Here is a 13,126-nt window from a genome sequence, read left to right as displayed (position 1 = left end):
TTCTTAGGTACAAAATGAGCCAAATACAAATGACATGTTTAGTCTCTTCAGAGAACTAATCTATATAACTTAGAGGTGATTGTAAAAGTTACACTTTAATAATATTTCCAAATCACCTATTCAACATTATAAAAACTATGATGCTTTGCTCACTTGGGGAGAAAGCATTCTGCTGAACACATTTTTGCATTACAAATTAACTTGTAACTTCCAAATAGGTAGGTTTATAATTAATTTTTTGACTGTTTGCTTTAGACTGAAATCTGGTTTGCAGTATAAAAAAAAAGAATAAATTAAAGTGAACAAATACAAAATCTTTTATTTTGCTTTTTAAAAAATTACACTAGGTTTATTTCTGGCACACTTTATTAAAGCTCAACATTCCTAATGCCTAAAATTATTTGAGTGTTACAGAATTTTGGGATACAACATGCAGGTACCAAGCAGGGTACAAAATGTGCTTTTAAAAAATATTACTCGTAAAAGTACTGGGTAACATATATACTGACAATTGGTCATGTTTAAAAATCAACTCTTGTCAATGCTGGCACTGAGCCTCAATATCTGCCCTTAGCACCCAATCTAAAGAATTAGTATGGTTACCAGACACAATGTAACTAATACTTTTAAATTAGATAAATGTAAAATGTTTGGTGTTTGTATAAGTATTATAAAAAGAAGAAATTCTCATAAAAATACATCTTCGTACAACTTGGCTTAATGCCACAGAAGTCAGGAAACCGTAAATATTGGACAAAATAAGCATACAGCATATGCTACCAACTAGGGCTCTTGGGGCCCTGCAGGTGAGAGCAAAAATTTAGTTCCAGACTTCATGTGTTCAGCTTCTCTAGGTTAGTGCTAGAATAAAATAACTGTAATATTTTTTTTTCTTTTTTTTTTTCTTTTTTTTTCTTTTTTTTAATTGACTTTGTAATAATATTACATTAAAAATATATATGTGAGGTCCCATTCAACCCCACCCCCCACCCCCCTCTCCCCCCACCAACAACATTCGTTCCCATCATCATGACACATCCATTGGATTTGGTAAGTACATCTTTGGGCACCTCTGCACCTCATAGACAATGGTCCACATCATGGCCCATACTCTCCTCCATTCCATCCAGTGGGCCCTGTGAGGATTTATAATGTCCGGTGATTACCTCTGAAGCACCATCCAGGGCAGCTCCATGTCCCAAAGACGCCTCCACCTCTCATCTCTTCCTGCCTATCCCCATACCCATCGTCCACCATGTCCACTTTTCCCAATCCAATGCCACCTCTTCTATGTGGACATTGGATTGGTTGTGTCCATTGCACCTCTATGTCAAGAGGAGGCTCAGATTCCACATGGATGCTGGATGCAATCCTCCCATTTTCAGTTGTAATCACTCTAGGCTCCATGGTGTGGTGGTTGTCCTTCTTCAACTCCATCTTAGCTGAGTGTGGTAAGTCCAATAAATCAGATTGTAGGTGCTGGAGTCTATTGAGGCTCAGGACCTGGCTATCACATTGTCAGTCCAGAGATTCAAATCCCCTAAATATATCTTAAACCCCAACATTAACTGCACCTCCAGCACATTAGCATGAAAGTCTTATGAAGGGAGATCCCATATGAGTCCAGATTCATCACACATAAACACCATTTCCAAAGAGGGGCCATCTGCCCTGGTAGTTAACCCCATCGGCCATGACCATAACTCCCATGGGTCTCTTTAGCCCTCAAAGGAACCAATATCTGGGGGTTGTATTTGCTTTATCTGTCTCTCTGACTCTGCTCAGTTGTGCATGAGGGCAATCCTTCTGCCAGCCTCCAGACTCTTTTTTAGAAACTCGTAGCCATATAAACTCATTTCTCCTTTCCATTTCCCCCTTACTTTAGGTCAAACAGCATTTTAAAGTCATGTTATTTTATGTAGACATGGATATTCTGCTGATCCGCATTGAACCTTTCGTATAAGGTCATTTTCCAGTTGCATCATCAGTTGGTAGTTGATAGTGGTCCCTCGTTGCCAGGGAGGCTCATCCCCGGGTGTCATGTCCCATGCTGGGGGGAAGGCATTGCATTTACATGCTGAGTTTGGCTTCGAGACTGGCCACATTTGAGTAACATGAAGGCTGACAGGAGGAAATTCCCAGGCACAATGAAAATAACTGTAATATAACACTAAGTATCTGTGAGTGTACATGAAGAGAAAGAGGGAGGGAAAGATAATGAATGGAGGCTTACAAAAAAAATAAGAGGGTGATTCGGTAACTGGGAGGAGAACTGAAAAATCACACCTTTCAGTCTCCACATTTTTTTCTTTTGTTCAGGATACAAGGAGAAACCATCCGGAAGGAAGAAAGATTATGACTATCTATAAACTAACTGTTTGACAGAGACAGAAATGCTGATAATGAATGGGTTGTGTCTGTAGTTCTTGGCTATTCACATCAGCAAGGGATGAAGGAAAACAGAAACTCTTGATATGTTTGTCTAAAGAGGTAGTGGTGTGACCACGGGCAGCAAGAGTTCAGCTGAAGTTCAGGGCAGATGTTGCCAGGAGTTTACACTGCAGAAAAGGAAAATTGCTTCCGGATTCACCTTTGTCTCCTAGCTCTTCTTCCAGGATCATCAGGGTGAAGCTAAGCTATGGCACAAGGTGACAATGTCCGTGGGGAAACAGGCTTTGAGCAGGATGCCCCTCTCCCGATTACAGTCCAGCTCCTGGATAAATCCATACCAATAGATGACCAAGCCAGGCCCAAATCTGCAGAAAACACAAGAAAAGACCATGTATACGTAGTATCAACACAGCTCCAGAAAGAAGCTTTGAGACATTGATAAGTCTTTTTCCAGGTCATTAACTGCATTGCACAAAGTTTTTGTCTTAGTTGCTATGATTATGACAGAAAGTAGTCCAACTTATACCCTAAAGCTCATTTAATATAAGTGCGACCACGTTGGCTGGATTTCTTACCTTACTTTCAAGGAAACTGAAATATTTCAGATCTAAGAAATGTCCTAATTCCATTTCAGTAAAAGTGAGTGGGGCTGATAGGGCTACTTAGCTGATAAAGGAAAATACCAAGTAGATAAAGTCAGTGATGAACTTAAGGTTGCTTAAGTCAGAAAGCACCAGGCTTGGGATTTGAGTGTCCTAACATTTAGCGTACTGTTTTAAACATTAAATGTGCCTATTTTTAACTAAAAAAAGGGGGGAGTGGATGCTTGAAAAATAATTTATAAAATGTAACATCTTTAGGTCCTCTTCTGGCTTTCATGGCCCATTCCCACACTTAGGTGGCCAGAAGTTCCTCCTGTTGTCCATTCTTTCCAGGCTTAAAAAAATTAATCCATATGATACATTGGGGTCCCTCCAAGAGATCTCCCTGACCCTTCAGTCTCCACTTTACAACCTCTCTAAATTGGACACAGCATGAAATTTGATCATAGGGTCTTATCATGAAAATGAGGAAAAATGACACATAGACCTGTGACAAAGTATGACAGATGCAGGTTTAAAACCTCAATCTTTCTAAGTTGTGCCTCCGAATTATCTCAGATTTTGTTAGCAGTGACTGATCCCCACCAAGCAGACTCAGGAAGTGGCCCTCTAGACTACTTCACCCATCAGGAAGTTGAGACCTTTAGGCTGGGTTCATAAAGATGTAATCACTATCAATCACCATGCACAGAGAGATGTTTTGCACATCAGTTTCACGTTTTGCCTACTGAGAGCACTTAATTAAAGGGTAGCACTACTTTTGGTGTAGTGTTGCAGGAATTTTACAGTGAAATCATAAATTATGAATGTTGGGTTAGTAAAAGGATGTCTAAAAACAGAACTGCTTTCTGTATTCTAACATTACAGAAGGCTGAACCATGCTAGGCCAAAAAGCTTTTTCCTCCCATGATTTATTATATGCTGTAGCGTACTTGCCAAAACTAACAGTACAGGAGGGGCTGCGAGATACCGTATGGACAGCAACAAGTTCAGTTGGATGTCATGTAATAGTTTATTTGGGAATTCACATCAGTAGGGTAGCCAAGTTGTATTTGAGATTAATTAAAACTTTCTGAGTTCCCTCTGTGCAGGTTCTGAACCACACGATGGTAACTCCTCACCTGACCTTGTTCTAGAGGACACAGTAGGTGGGTGCCAGAAACTGTAAGACTGACCTGAATTCAGGACTAGCTGCAGATGCTTTCTTTTTCCTCTGCATATCTGAGGAAGAGTTCCCTTTGAGGTCAGAAGAATCAGGTGGCCTGTGGCACAGGATGTGTTGGCCCCAGTGCCCACAGGCAGAGAGAGGCTCACACCTAGACAAGAACTAGTTTTCATTTATCCCACAGCTTATAGTAATTTATAATCACAAACAGTTATCTGCAACTGGAGCAGACACCATTTGGTACCTTTATTTTAAGAGCTCTGTGATTAGTATCAAATGATCCAGATTTGTCAAAACAACTCTGGCAAGAGCAGGAAGATTTGTGATTTTTCTAGACCATGTCTGAGAAGGCTCAACACATTAGTCCATTTTATTATGCAGCCATTCTAGAGACCATGATGTCCTTTAGAAAAGCACTAATATTTTTACAAAGGGAGAGGGGAAAAGCGATCTAACCAGTCACTGAGAACTAAGGAATATATGGGAATCATAAACAACAAGCCCAGAACTTTAAAGATTTAATAAAACAAAATCAGTGCTCATTTTGGCAGCACATATACTAAAATTGGAGTGATACAGAGAAGATTAGCATGGCCCCTGTGCATGCTATGCAAATTCGTGAAGTGCTCCGTATTTTTCCAAACAAAAAAAATAAAAACAAAAACAAAAACACATATCACTAAGCACTTAGAGAGCAGGAGTGGCCTGCACTTTCCCTGAACAGCTAAATCATAAGCCAAAGGACACAAAATTTGATAGTTCTCTATGAAAATGGCATTTTCTACACAGAAAAACCAGGCTGGGAAACACCTCAACATTCAAGAAAATGAACTTGTTTCACTTGTGAGGCAGTTGATGAAATCTGCAACCCAGAAAAGTTTTGCCGAGACTGTGAATCTGAACGTTTTGTGTAATGCATCACAATATCACCAGGACTTCCTGCACGAAGGCAGACACATAGATCTTTGAATTATTGTCAGTCGTGACTCATAATAAGGCTCTACCACCTACCCAAGCCCTTATGTTTCTTGGCTTTTGGGTGAAATTACATTAACTTAGGTACATAGCAGTAGCTCTCTCATGCAGCTCAAAGCTCTGGTGGAAAACACATGTTTAATTAAAAATGAGGAGGGGGGAAGGATGGGACTCAAGCAGTTGGGTGCCTATCTCCCACATGGGAGATCCTGGGTTTGATTCTCGGTGTTTCCTAAAGAAGATGAGCAGACAGTGAGTGGATACAACGAGCAGACACTGTGAGCAGACAATAAGCAGAGAAATGAGGGAGGCATCTCAGGGGAAAAAAAAGAATAAAATAGTTTCTCTTTTAAAAAAAAATAAAAGAGGACTGGAGCAGATGTGGCTCAAGCAGTTGAACACCTGCCTCCCACATGGAAGTCCACGGTTCAGTTCCTGGTGCCTCTTGAAAAAAACAATAAGTAAAACAAACAAAAAAACAACTCAGGGAAGCTGATGGGACTCAGTGGTTGAGCACAAGCTTCCTATGTGGGGAGGTCTGGGTTCAATCCTCAGCCTGGGTACCTCAAAAAAAAAAAAAAAGGAAACACAACTTCCCTTTCTAAATGGAACTTGGAAAGCTTCTAGAAGCTTTCAAATTATGAGGACTTTGGGTGACAAAAATATTAGGAACTTTTGAGGATGGTAAGTTTGGGAAGTTAATGGCAGAACAAGATCTGGCCTTGTTCCCAACACCTACTTTGGTGTACTTCTGAGCTGTCTGCAACAGCTCGGGATCCACAGATTATCGGACGCTGGTAAAATAAGCTGCTGTTTATGAAGAGGGGACCACATTAAGTAACTATAATCAATTCTTTGGTTATCTGAAGTACCAGAAGGGACCATTCTGGTTGATAATTTGAAAAAGCAAGCCATCCAACTATAGCATTTCCTTCTGAAAAAGAAGAAGACAAGGAGAAAATAGGACCCTAGCAAATTTTTACATAGTTGTGGGTTGAGCAATTTCACCTTTTTGATACCTATTCCCATTTCTTCTGGTGCCACTAAACAAGAAGGAGATGACTGGGAAGGCAAATATAACCTTGTGGCCAATGAAAATAAAAAAGACTGTTAACAATGTTTAAAAGAAAACAGCCCTTGGGTTTGAGGGCATGTGCACAGTAGAGAGGTTAGTCTGTTAATGGGCTTGCAGCCTCCTAACTAGCCTAGAGACACTCAGTAATGGGCTGAATATGGGTATCTGAGTTGATTCTGTAAATGCGTTTCAAGGTTCACTCTAATGTCAAAGTTCCTATACTCATGGTCATGTGATATGAGCAAAGACCTCAAATCGATTTTGAAAACTTCTCTGGAGCAGAGACTGGTATGTGAGTGATGTTTGAACAAGTAATTCTGCTTGTAAATAAAATACCACCAAATTAGCAAAACCAAAAAATACATCTTGAACAAAATGGGAGGTGAAAGTCAAGAGCCATGACTGACCTTGAGGTTATGAAAGATGAGGTACTTCATAAATGTTTTAGGTTTGGTAGGCTGCCAAAAGCAGATACCATAAAATGGGTTGTCTTTTAACTGTGGGAATTTATTAGCTTATTAGCTTATAGTTTTGAGGCTGAGAAAAATGTCTGAATCAAGGCATCATCAGCTGATGCTTTTTCCCCAAAGACTGGCTGCTAGCAATCCTGGACTCCTTTTTCAATTGCAAATCACATGGCAGTGTCAGCCCGTCTCATCCTTCTCTTCCATGTTTGGTTGCTTTCAGCTTTTTGCTTCCATGCTTCTCTCTCCCTCTCTATTCATCCTGTTTAGAAAGGACTCCAGAAAGAACATTAAGACCCACTTTGGGTCATGCCCCAACTGATGCAAGCTAATCAAATGGTCCTACTTACGAAAGGTTTACACCCACAGGAATGGATGTGCTTTAAGAATATGATTTTCTGGGGGTACATACAGTTTCAAACAACCACAATAAATAATGATGAAGATATAAACATGCTCAAAATGTTCTTCTTGAGTTTTCTTCCATTTTAGGGTATTTGCAGAAATTAAATAAGAGATGTGAGGCTAAAATTGGGCATCCTTTTTTTGGTTTCTGTGTGTAAATGTCTTCTGGGTTTATCTCTGTTTCACCATTTGTCTCCTCGATATAGTGCGACCCCACCAAGGGTAAAGGCATGTTTTAGAGATACTCTATCCTCCAAGCCAGGTGCAGTGCCTGGAACATGACTGAAACCCTCAAGGACAAGACGGAGGAAACAGGGTTAGTAATCCCAGGACCAGACAGTGTTAGACTTGGTTAATGAACCTGTGGCAGCCTAGCAGTAGGCATGCTGACAGGACTCACCACTCCTCTGTATTTTTATAGTGATCAGGATGAGCACGCTAATGGCAAACTCATAGAACCCAGGAAAAGGAACAATAATAGTTACAACATGGCTAATTCCTGGCCCTTTCCTAGAACTTTAATATGTGCCAGATAGTGTTCTAAGCACTTTACATATATTGGCCCATTTCATTCTCAAGCTACCCCCAAGAGGTAGGTACAATTATTGTCCTCATTTGACAGATGAAGAAGTTGAGGCATAAAGCAATAAAGTCACCTGCTTAAGGTCTCACAGCTGAAATGCAAAGTAACTGGTTTTGGAACCCAGGCAGTCTGGTTGCAGGGTCTTGATGGTGCTATCATGGAGTGATCAGTCTAATCAGCGGGGTGATGTCATATCAGACTTTAATCAGAAAGAGAGGAAAACCGCCTGATGTTTTGGACAGTTTTGTCATCACATTTTAAGGGGAATACCTCCAGTCTGGAAGTAAAGCAAAGGCTATCCGAGGAATGGTGAGAGTAACAGAGTACGTTTGACCTAGACAAGAGCAGTGAGGGTGGTAACATGTTCCCTAGCTTCTGTTTAAGAGAGTGCTCTTGGTGATGAGGGACTTGATTCATGCTGCAGCTCTGGAGTGCAGAGCTAAAGCAATGTTTGAAACTAACCAACCAGGAATCAGAATTTGATTCTACATGGATACAACTTTTTTCTAAAATTGAAGCTTTTGGAAAAAAAAAAGGAACTGAATGGCCTTGCGAAATGGTGACATCTCTGGGACTGGATCAATTAAAACAAGGCTGGGCTTTCATTAATTTGTAAAAGATAAGTCAACATATTAAAATAAGGAGTTTTGCATAAAATCCTGCATTTTTAACTTCTCTTGAGAAAGTAGCTGACCTGGTAACTATCAGCTGGAAGTAATAGCAGCTCCCTTTAGATAGGACACATGTTCTTGGCTTTGCCACAGTCCCTACCATTCTCTGATACTCTCTGAAGTTAAGGCTCAGTGCCAGGTGCATTTAGCTTCATGCTTGTATTGTTGATTTCTCCATACTCAAATCTCTATCAGATGTGTGAAAGCAAAAAATAACCTGAGAGAGCTTCATGTTTCAAGAAAGAAATGGAAAGGTACACCTTTCTTTTTTATGCCTTCCTAATTTTCTCATCTATGTTGTCCATCTGGTCCCTGAGATCCCTGAGAAGCTGTAAAGTGATAGGAAGATATCCTTCTGCATTTGGGGATAAGTGGTTCCTTATCCCGAGCCACTGACCAGAGGTAGAAAAAAAAATAGATCTTACCTTATTTAAAAAATGGAGATACTTAAAATGGGATTCACAGTAGCTTTGTCATTATGTATTTTCTAAGGAGATAGATTCTAAAAGCACAGCTGTGATCACATGGGGGGGTGGTGGCAAATTTTTGCTTTAAATATTTACAAATTTGAAAAGGTTGGGGACCTTCTAACTGGTTAGGAACAAGTAAACAGACCATTCAAAGAAGATTCTAAAATATGGGTAACACTAAGACATAGTAACAGATGTGTGAATATGCTTAGCCAATTTGTAACCATCCTGTCCCTGTGTATAAGGCTCATCTTTGCAGTAAAAAGTGAGCTAGAAGGAAGAACAATTAGCTATTACTCCAGGTCCCTCTAGAACTCACTCTACAGAGAGCAGTCTCACCACTGTTGTCTAGAGGAAGAAAGAAGACGTCAAACTGAATTGGGCAATGGCAGCAATGAAAGACCCACAGCAATGGTGGTGGTGGAGTTCTTTCTGCATTGTTACTAAAAGTGTCAGAGAGATACTGTAGTGGGTGGAGTTCTAAGATGGTCCCAGTGAACCCTGCCTCTCGGTATTCATGCCCTGGTGTGATCCCCTTCCCCCACGTGTGGGCTGGGCCTAGTGACTTGCTTCTGATGAACAGATTATGGCAAAAGGATAGAATGCCACTTCTGAGATTAGGCTACCAAAGACTTTGTCTTCCCTCTTGCTGTCAGATTCTCTCCCAGGCCTTCTTGGCTTGTATGTTCTGACGAGGCAAACTGTCGTAAGGAAGGGGCCAATGTGGAAAGGAACTGAGGGCAGCCTCTGGCCAACAGTACAAGAGGAACTAACTCCTGTCAACCACTGAGTGGATCTTTCCTCCATCGAGTCTTGAGGTGGTGCCACAGACCATCAGCTGATTCCTTGGATGCTGCCTTATGGGTGATGGGGACAGGGGACCCAGCTAAGCCATGCCTGGATTCCTGACCCAGAAACTGCGAGATAATAAATATGTCTTATTTTAAGTTACTTAGTTTGGGGGTAATTTGTTATATAGCAATAGATAACGAATACAGATATGCACCATGGATTCTAATTTAAGTAGAAATCAAAAACCATTCTTCAGGGAAGTGGACTTGGCCCAGTGGATAGGGCATCCACCTACCACACGGGAGGTCCGCGGTTCGAACTCCGGGCCTCCTTGACCCGTGTGGAGCTGGCCCACATGCAGTGCTGATGCGCGCAAGGAGTGCCGTGCCACACGGGGGTGCCCCCCACGTAGGGGAGCCCCATGCGCAAGGAGTGTGCCCCATCAGAAGAGCCGCCCAGTGCGAAACAAAGTTCAGCCTGCCCAGGAATGGCACTGCACACACAGAGAGCTGACACAACAAGATGACGCAAGAAAAAGAAACAGATTCCTGGTGCCGCTGATAAGGATAGAAGCGGTCACAGAAGAACACACCAGGAATGGACACAGAGAGCAGACAACTGGGGTGGGGAGGAAGGGGAGAGAAAAAAAAATACTGTTCTTCATAGGTGCAGTATGGAAAGCTTGTTGGGCACAGATTGGCCTTTATAGTTACAAGTGCACCTGGGAGTAACAGCAGAAGGGGTTATTGAAGTAAATGATCAGTAAGTAGCAATCTTCATCAAGGCAAATCTCGGTTATTAAGCCACTTTGTGATTTTGTATTGACAGAGCCTCTTGGCTCCTAACTTGGACTTACCCTAACATCCCTCCCTGCTGCATATGGGATGCTGAGGTTACCCAGAAAGGTATAGAAATCATATATAAAGTGAATAATTCTACTTGTTCTTTCCAGTTCTGCAGTTTTGGTGTTGAGCTTGCTTTTTGGGTGTCTGAGGCAGCCAATTTGAAGCAGGTGGAGATGGGGTGTGGGTGGCTGCCTATAGGGCAGAACACATTGCCAGATGAGGTAAGGGATGGCTGACCACCAGGAAAGAGACATAAAAATCCTAGATTGTGGAAGTCTAGGCTGCCTGATGTTGGGGTGAATAGACTTTGTCAATCTCAGTCAGGTCAGAAGAGAGCTCAGGAAAAACAGACGTTGGCTATGTTTTGTTCAGTTTAAAAGGTAGTGAAGTCTAAAATATATTTTTAAAAGATTGTCAGCAGAAATATTTTATTTATTTAATTTTTAATTTTTTTAAAGGACCTATTATTTTATTTCAGTTGAGATGCACTCCTTTCATATACTTGATATGGTCCTTTTTTTAAAGATTTATTTTATTTATTTATGGCTGTGTCTATTCATCTTTCCTTGATTCTTTTTTTTACACTTTTTAAAAATTAATGTTAACAGATCACAAAGAATGTTACATTAAAAAACATAAAAAAACATAAAAAGCATAGGAGGTTCCCACATACCCCACTCCCCACCCCCCATCCCATTGTTTTTGTAAAATGTATTTTTTTTGAAGATAAATACATCACAAAAAAGTTACATTAAAAAACATGAGGTTCCCCTAAACCCCCCCTCCACCCCACCCCTTCCTCACCAACAACCTCCTCCATCATTGTGGCATACTCATCGCACTTGGTGAACACATTTTGGAGCACTGCTGCACCATGTAGATAATTTTAAAACTGGTACTTCAGTGAGCAAATTCTTGGTTTCTCAAAAAATCTGACTATTCTCAGCTATCAAGTCATAGAACTCCCCCTTCCTTGTCATGCCTCTAGATTACCCTTTAATATGCAGGGATTACTTGGGTGGTATTTTTACTTAGGGAAATATAAGAAGACTATTACCTCTGTACTGTCATACTTTTCTTTGAGGTATCTTAGGAGAGTACTGAAATCAAAGGTAGATATAGGAATTTAGAGATCTCCAGACACACTGGTAAGTATCCTTTTGCAAAATTAGCCCCAATAACCTAATTCCCTGGTTGGTCTCCTGAAGCTGGTTTAGCTTTTAGGCCTCCACGGATTTCAGAGGGCCCCTGACCAGTAACTATGTCTATAAAGACGCTGTCCAAACATAAAATGAGATTCCAGTAATCGATGACAAAGAGGTAAGTAAAATTGCCTGAACACTTCTTATGTGACAGGTAGTATTTCAAGCATTTTTATGTGTACAGACTATTTTGACATAACAGCTGTATGGAGGAGCACTATTATGACTCCCATTTCATGGATAGAGAAACTGAGGCATAGAAGGTCTCATGCTTATCAAGTGGCAGGGTCAGGCTTTCAACCCAAGCATCTGGCTCTACGGTTTGAATTCTTAACCACTATACCATGTTGTCTCTCGTACTTCATATTTATATAAAACTTATAACATAGTCATTCAACTTTGAAAAATATTTACCACACCTGCAAAAAGAGGAGCAGAGGCCCAGGAGTAAGGTGACAAATCAAAAGCCCAGTCTGTGAGTTGGGGACCACCCACTACAAGGAATGATTTTTCTAACTATGAAGTCAATAGTTTCATACTAAAAAAGTTTAGCTAGCTATTCACTTTGATTTAAGTGTCACCACATTCAAGAAGTATATGGAAAAACAACCTATAATTCAGGCAAAAGAAATCAAAATGATTAAATTTGAGGGAGCATATTTAAAGCACTTGACACTCAGGTGGAAGTAAGCTAAGGAATGAAAATTACAAAATCACTGCATAAAGTTCAGAGAAGCGAAATGTTTCACGCTGTGAAGGGATTCAGAAGTTATGGGGCAGAATCTAAACATAAGAAAAGGGGAGTAAATCCAGAACACTGTCACAGCCTGTTCACATAAATGGAAATAAACAGCTGGAAAAAGTTATGAGGAAAACTGATGGAAGCAACAGATCTAAGTGAGTGCACGAGGTGGAGATTTGTTTTCTCAGAAAAGGTTTGAATTTGCTATACAAGGTTGGGACAGTGAACCTCAAAGGCCCATTTTTGCTCCTAAAATTCCTCCAGTAGAGAGATGTATCTTCTGTTTGTGTCTTTAATATGATTTATCTTTGTTTTCAATTCCATGAGAAAATCACATCATATGTATATGTTTTAAAACACTGTGGTTGTATATCTCTTGCATATCTCTCTTTTGGTAATATAATACAAAGATGAAGAGGGGTGGGATTCATACACTATTAGATAATTTGCCTCTACACATAGAATAAGGGAAACTCATTCTTCCCAATGTGTAGAATTAACCTTGATTACATTACAAAAAAAAAAAGTATTCTCAGTGCGCTAGGGTCCAACAGTATAAATCTAGATCAAGCCAATAAACAATTTTCAGTTGAGGAATGACAACTGGACTATGAAATGACTTGATGATTTTTGTCAAGTTTTTTGTTCACTAGGGTCTTCATTGAACAGCAAAAAAAAAATCTAGTTGAACTGATTGAAATCTTTGTTCCCAAGATGTATCTTTTATTTCAATTCATAGGTAAA

General features: G+C 40.3%; 1 protein-coding gene and 1 non-coding gene across 7 annotated transcripts in view; one reads left to right on the top strand and one right to left on the bottom strand.

Annotated features, from left to right (window-relative positions):
* Positions 1-293: 293 nt before the first annotated feature.
* CDIN1 (CDAN1 interacting nuclease 1) overlaps positions 294-13,126 on the bottom strand; it is a 263,141-nt gene continuing 250,308 nt past the window's right edge. For 2 of the 6 annotated variants that reach the window (XM_023586384.3, XM_023586385.3), the window contains exons 11-12: positions 4,169-4,309; positions 294-2,756 (exon numbers count right to left, since the gene is read on the bottom strand). In XM_023586384.3, the coding sequence (XP_023442152.1) occupies positions 2,621-2,756; positions 4,169-4,309 (277 nt within the window). In that variant the 3' untranslated portion in view covers positions 294-2,620. The remainder of the gene's footprint in view (positions 2,757-4,168; positions 4,310-13,126) is intronic. The other 4 variants (XM_004484650.4, XM_023586386.3, XR_011648399.1 and 1 more) reach the window with 3 other exon arrangements.
* Positions 4,694-4,796, top strand: LOC111762217 (U6 spliceosomal RNA). The gene has a single exon (XR_002795386.1). It is a non-coding gene; the product is annotated as a U6 spliceosomal RNA (small nuclear RNA).

Source organism: Dasypus novemcinctus, chromosome 3, assembly GCF_030445035.2.
Source record: "Dasypus novemcinctus isolate mDasNov1 chromosome 3, mDasNov1.1.hap2, whole genome shotgun sequence".
Classification (NCBI taxonomy): domain Eukaryota; kingdom Metazoa; phylum Chordata; class Mammalia; order Cingulata; family Dasypodidae; genus Dasypus; species Dasypus novemcinctus.
The sequence above is the reverse complement of the archived record's forward strand: the minus strand, read 5'-3'. Positions and strand labels throughout refer to the sequence as shown.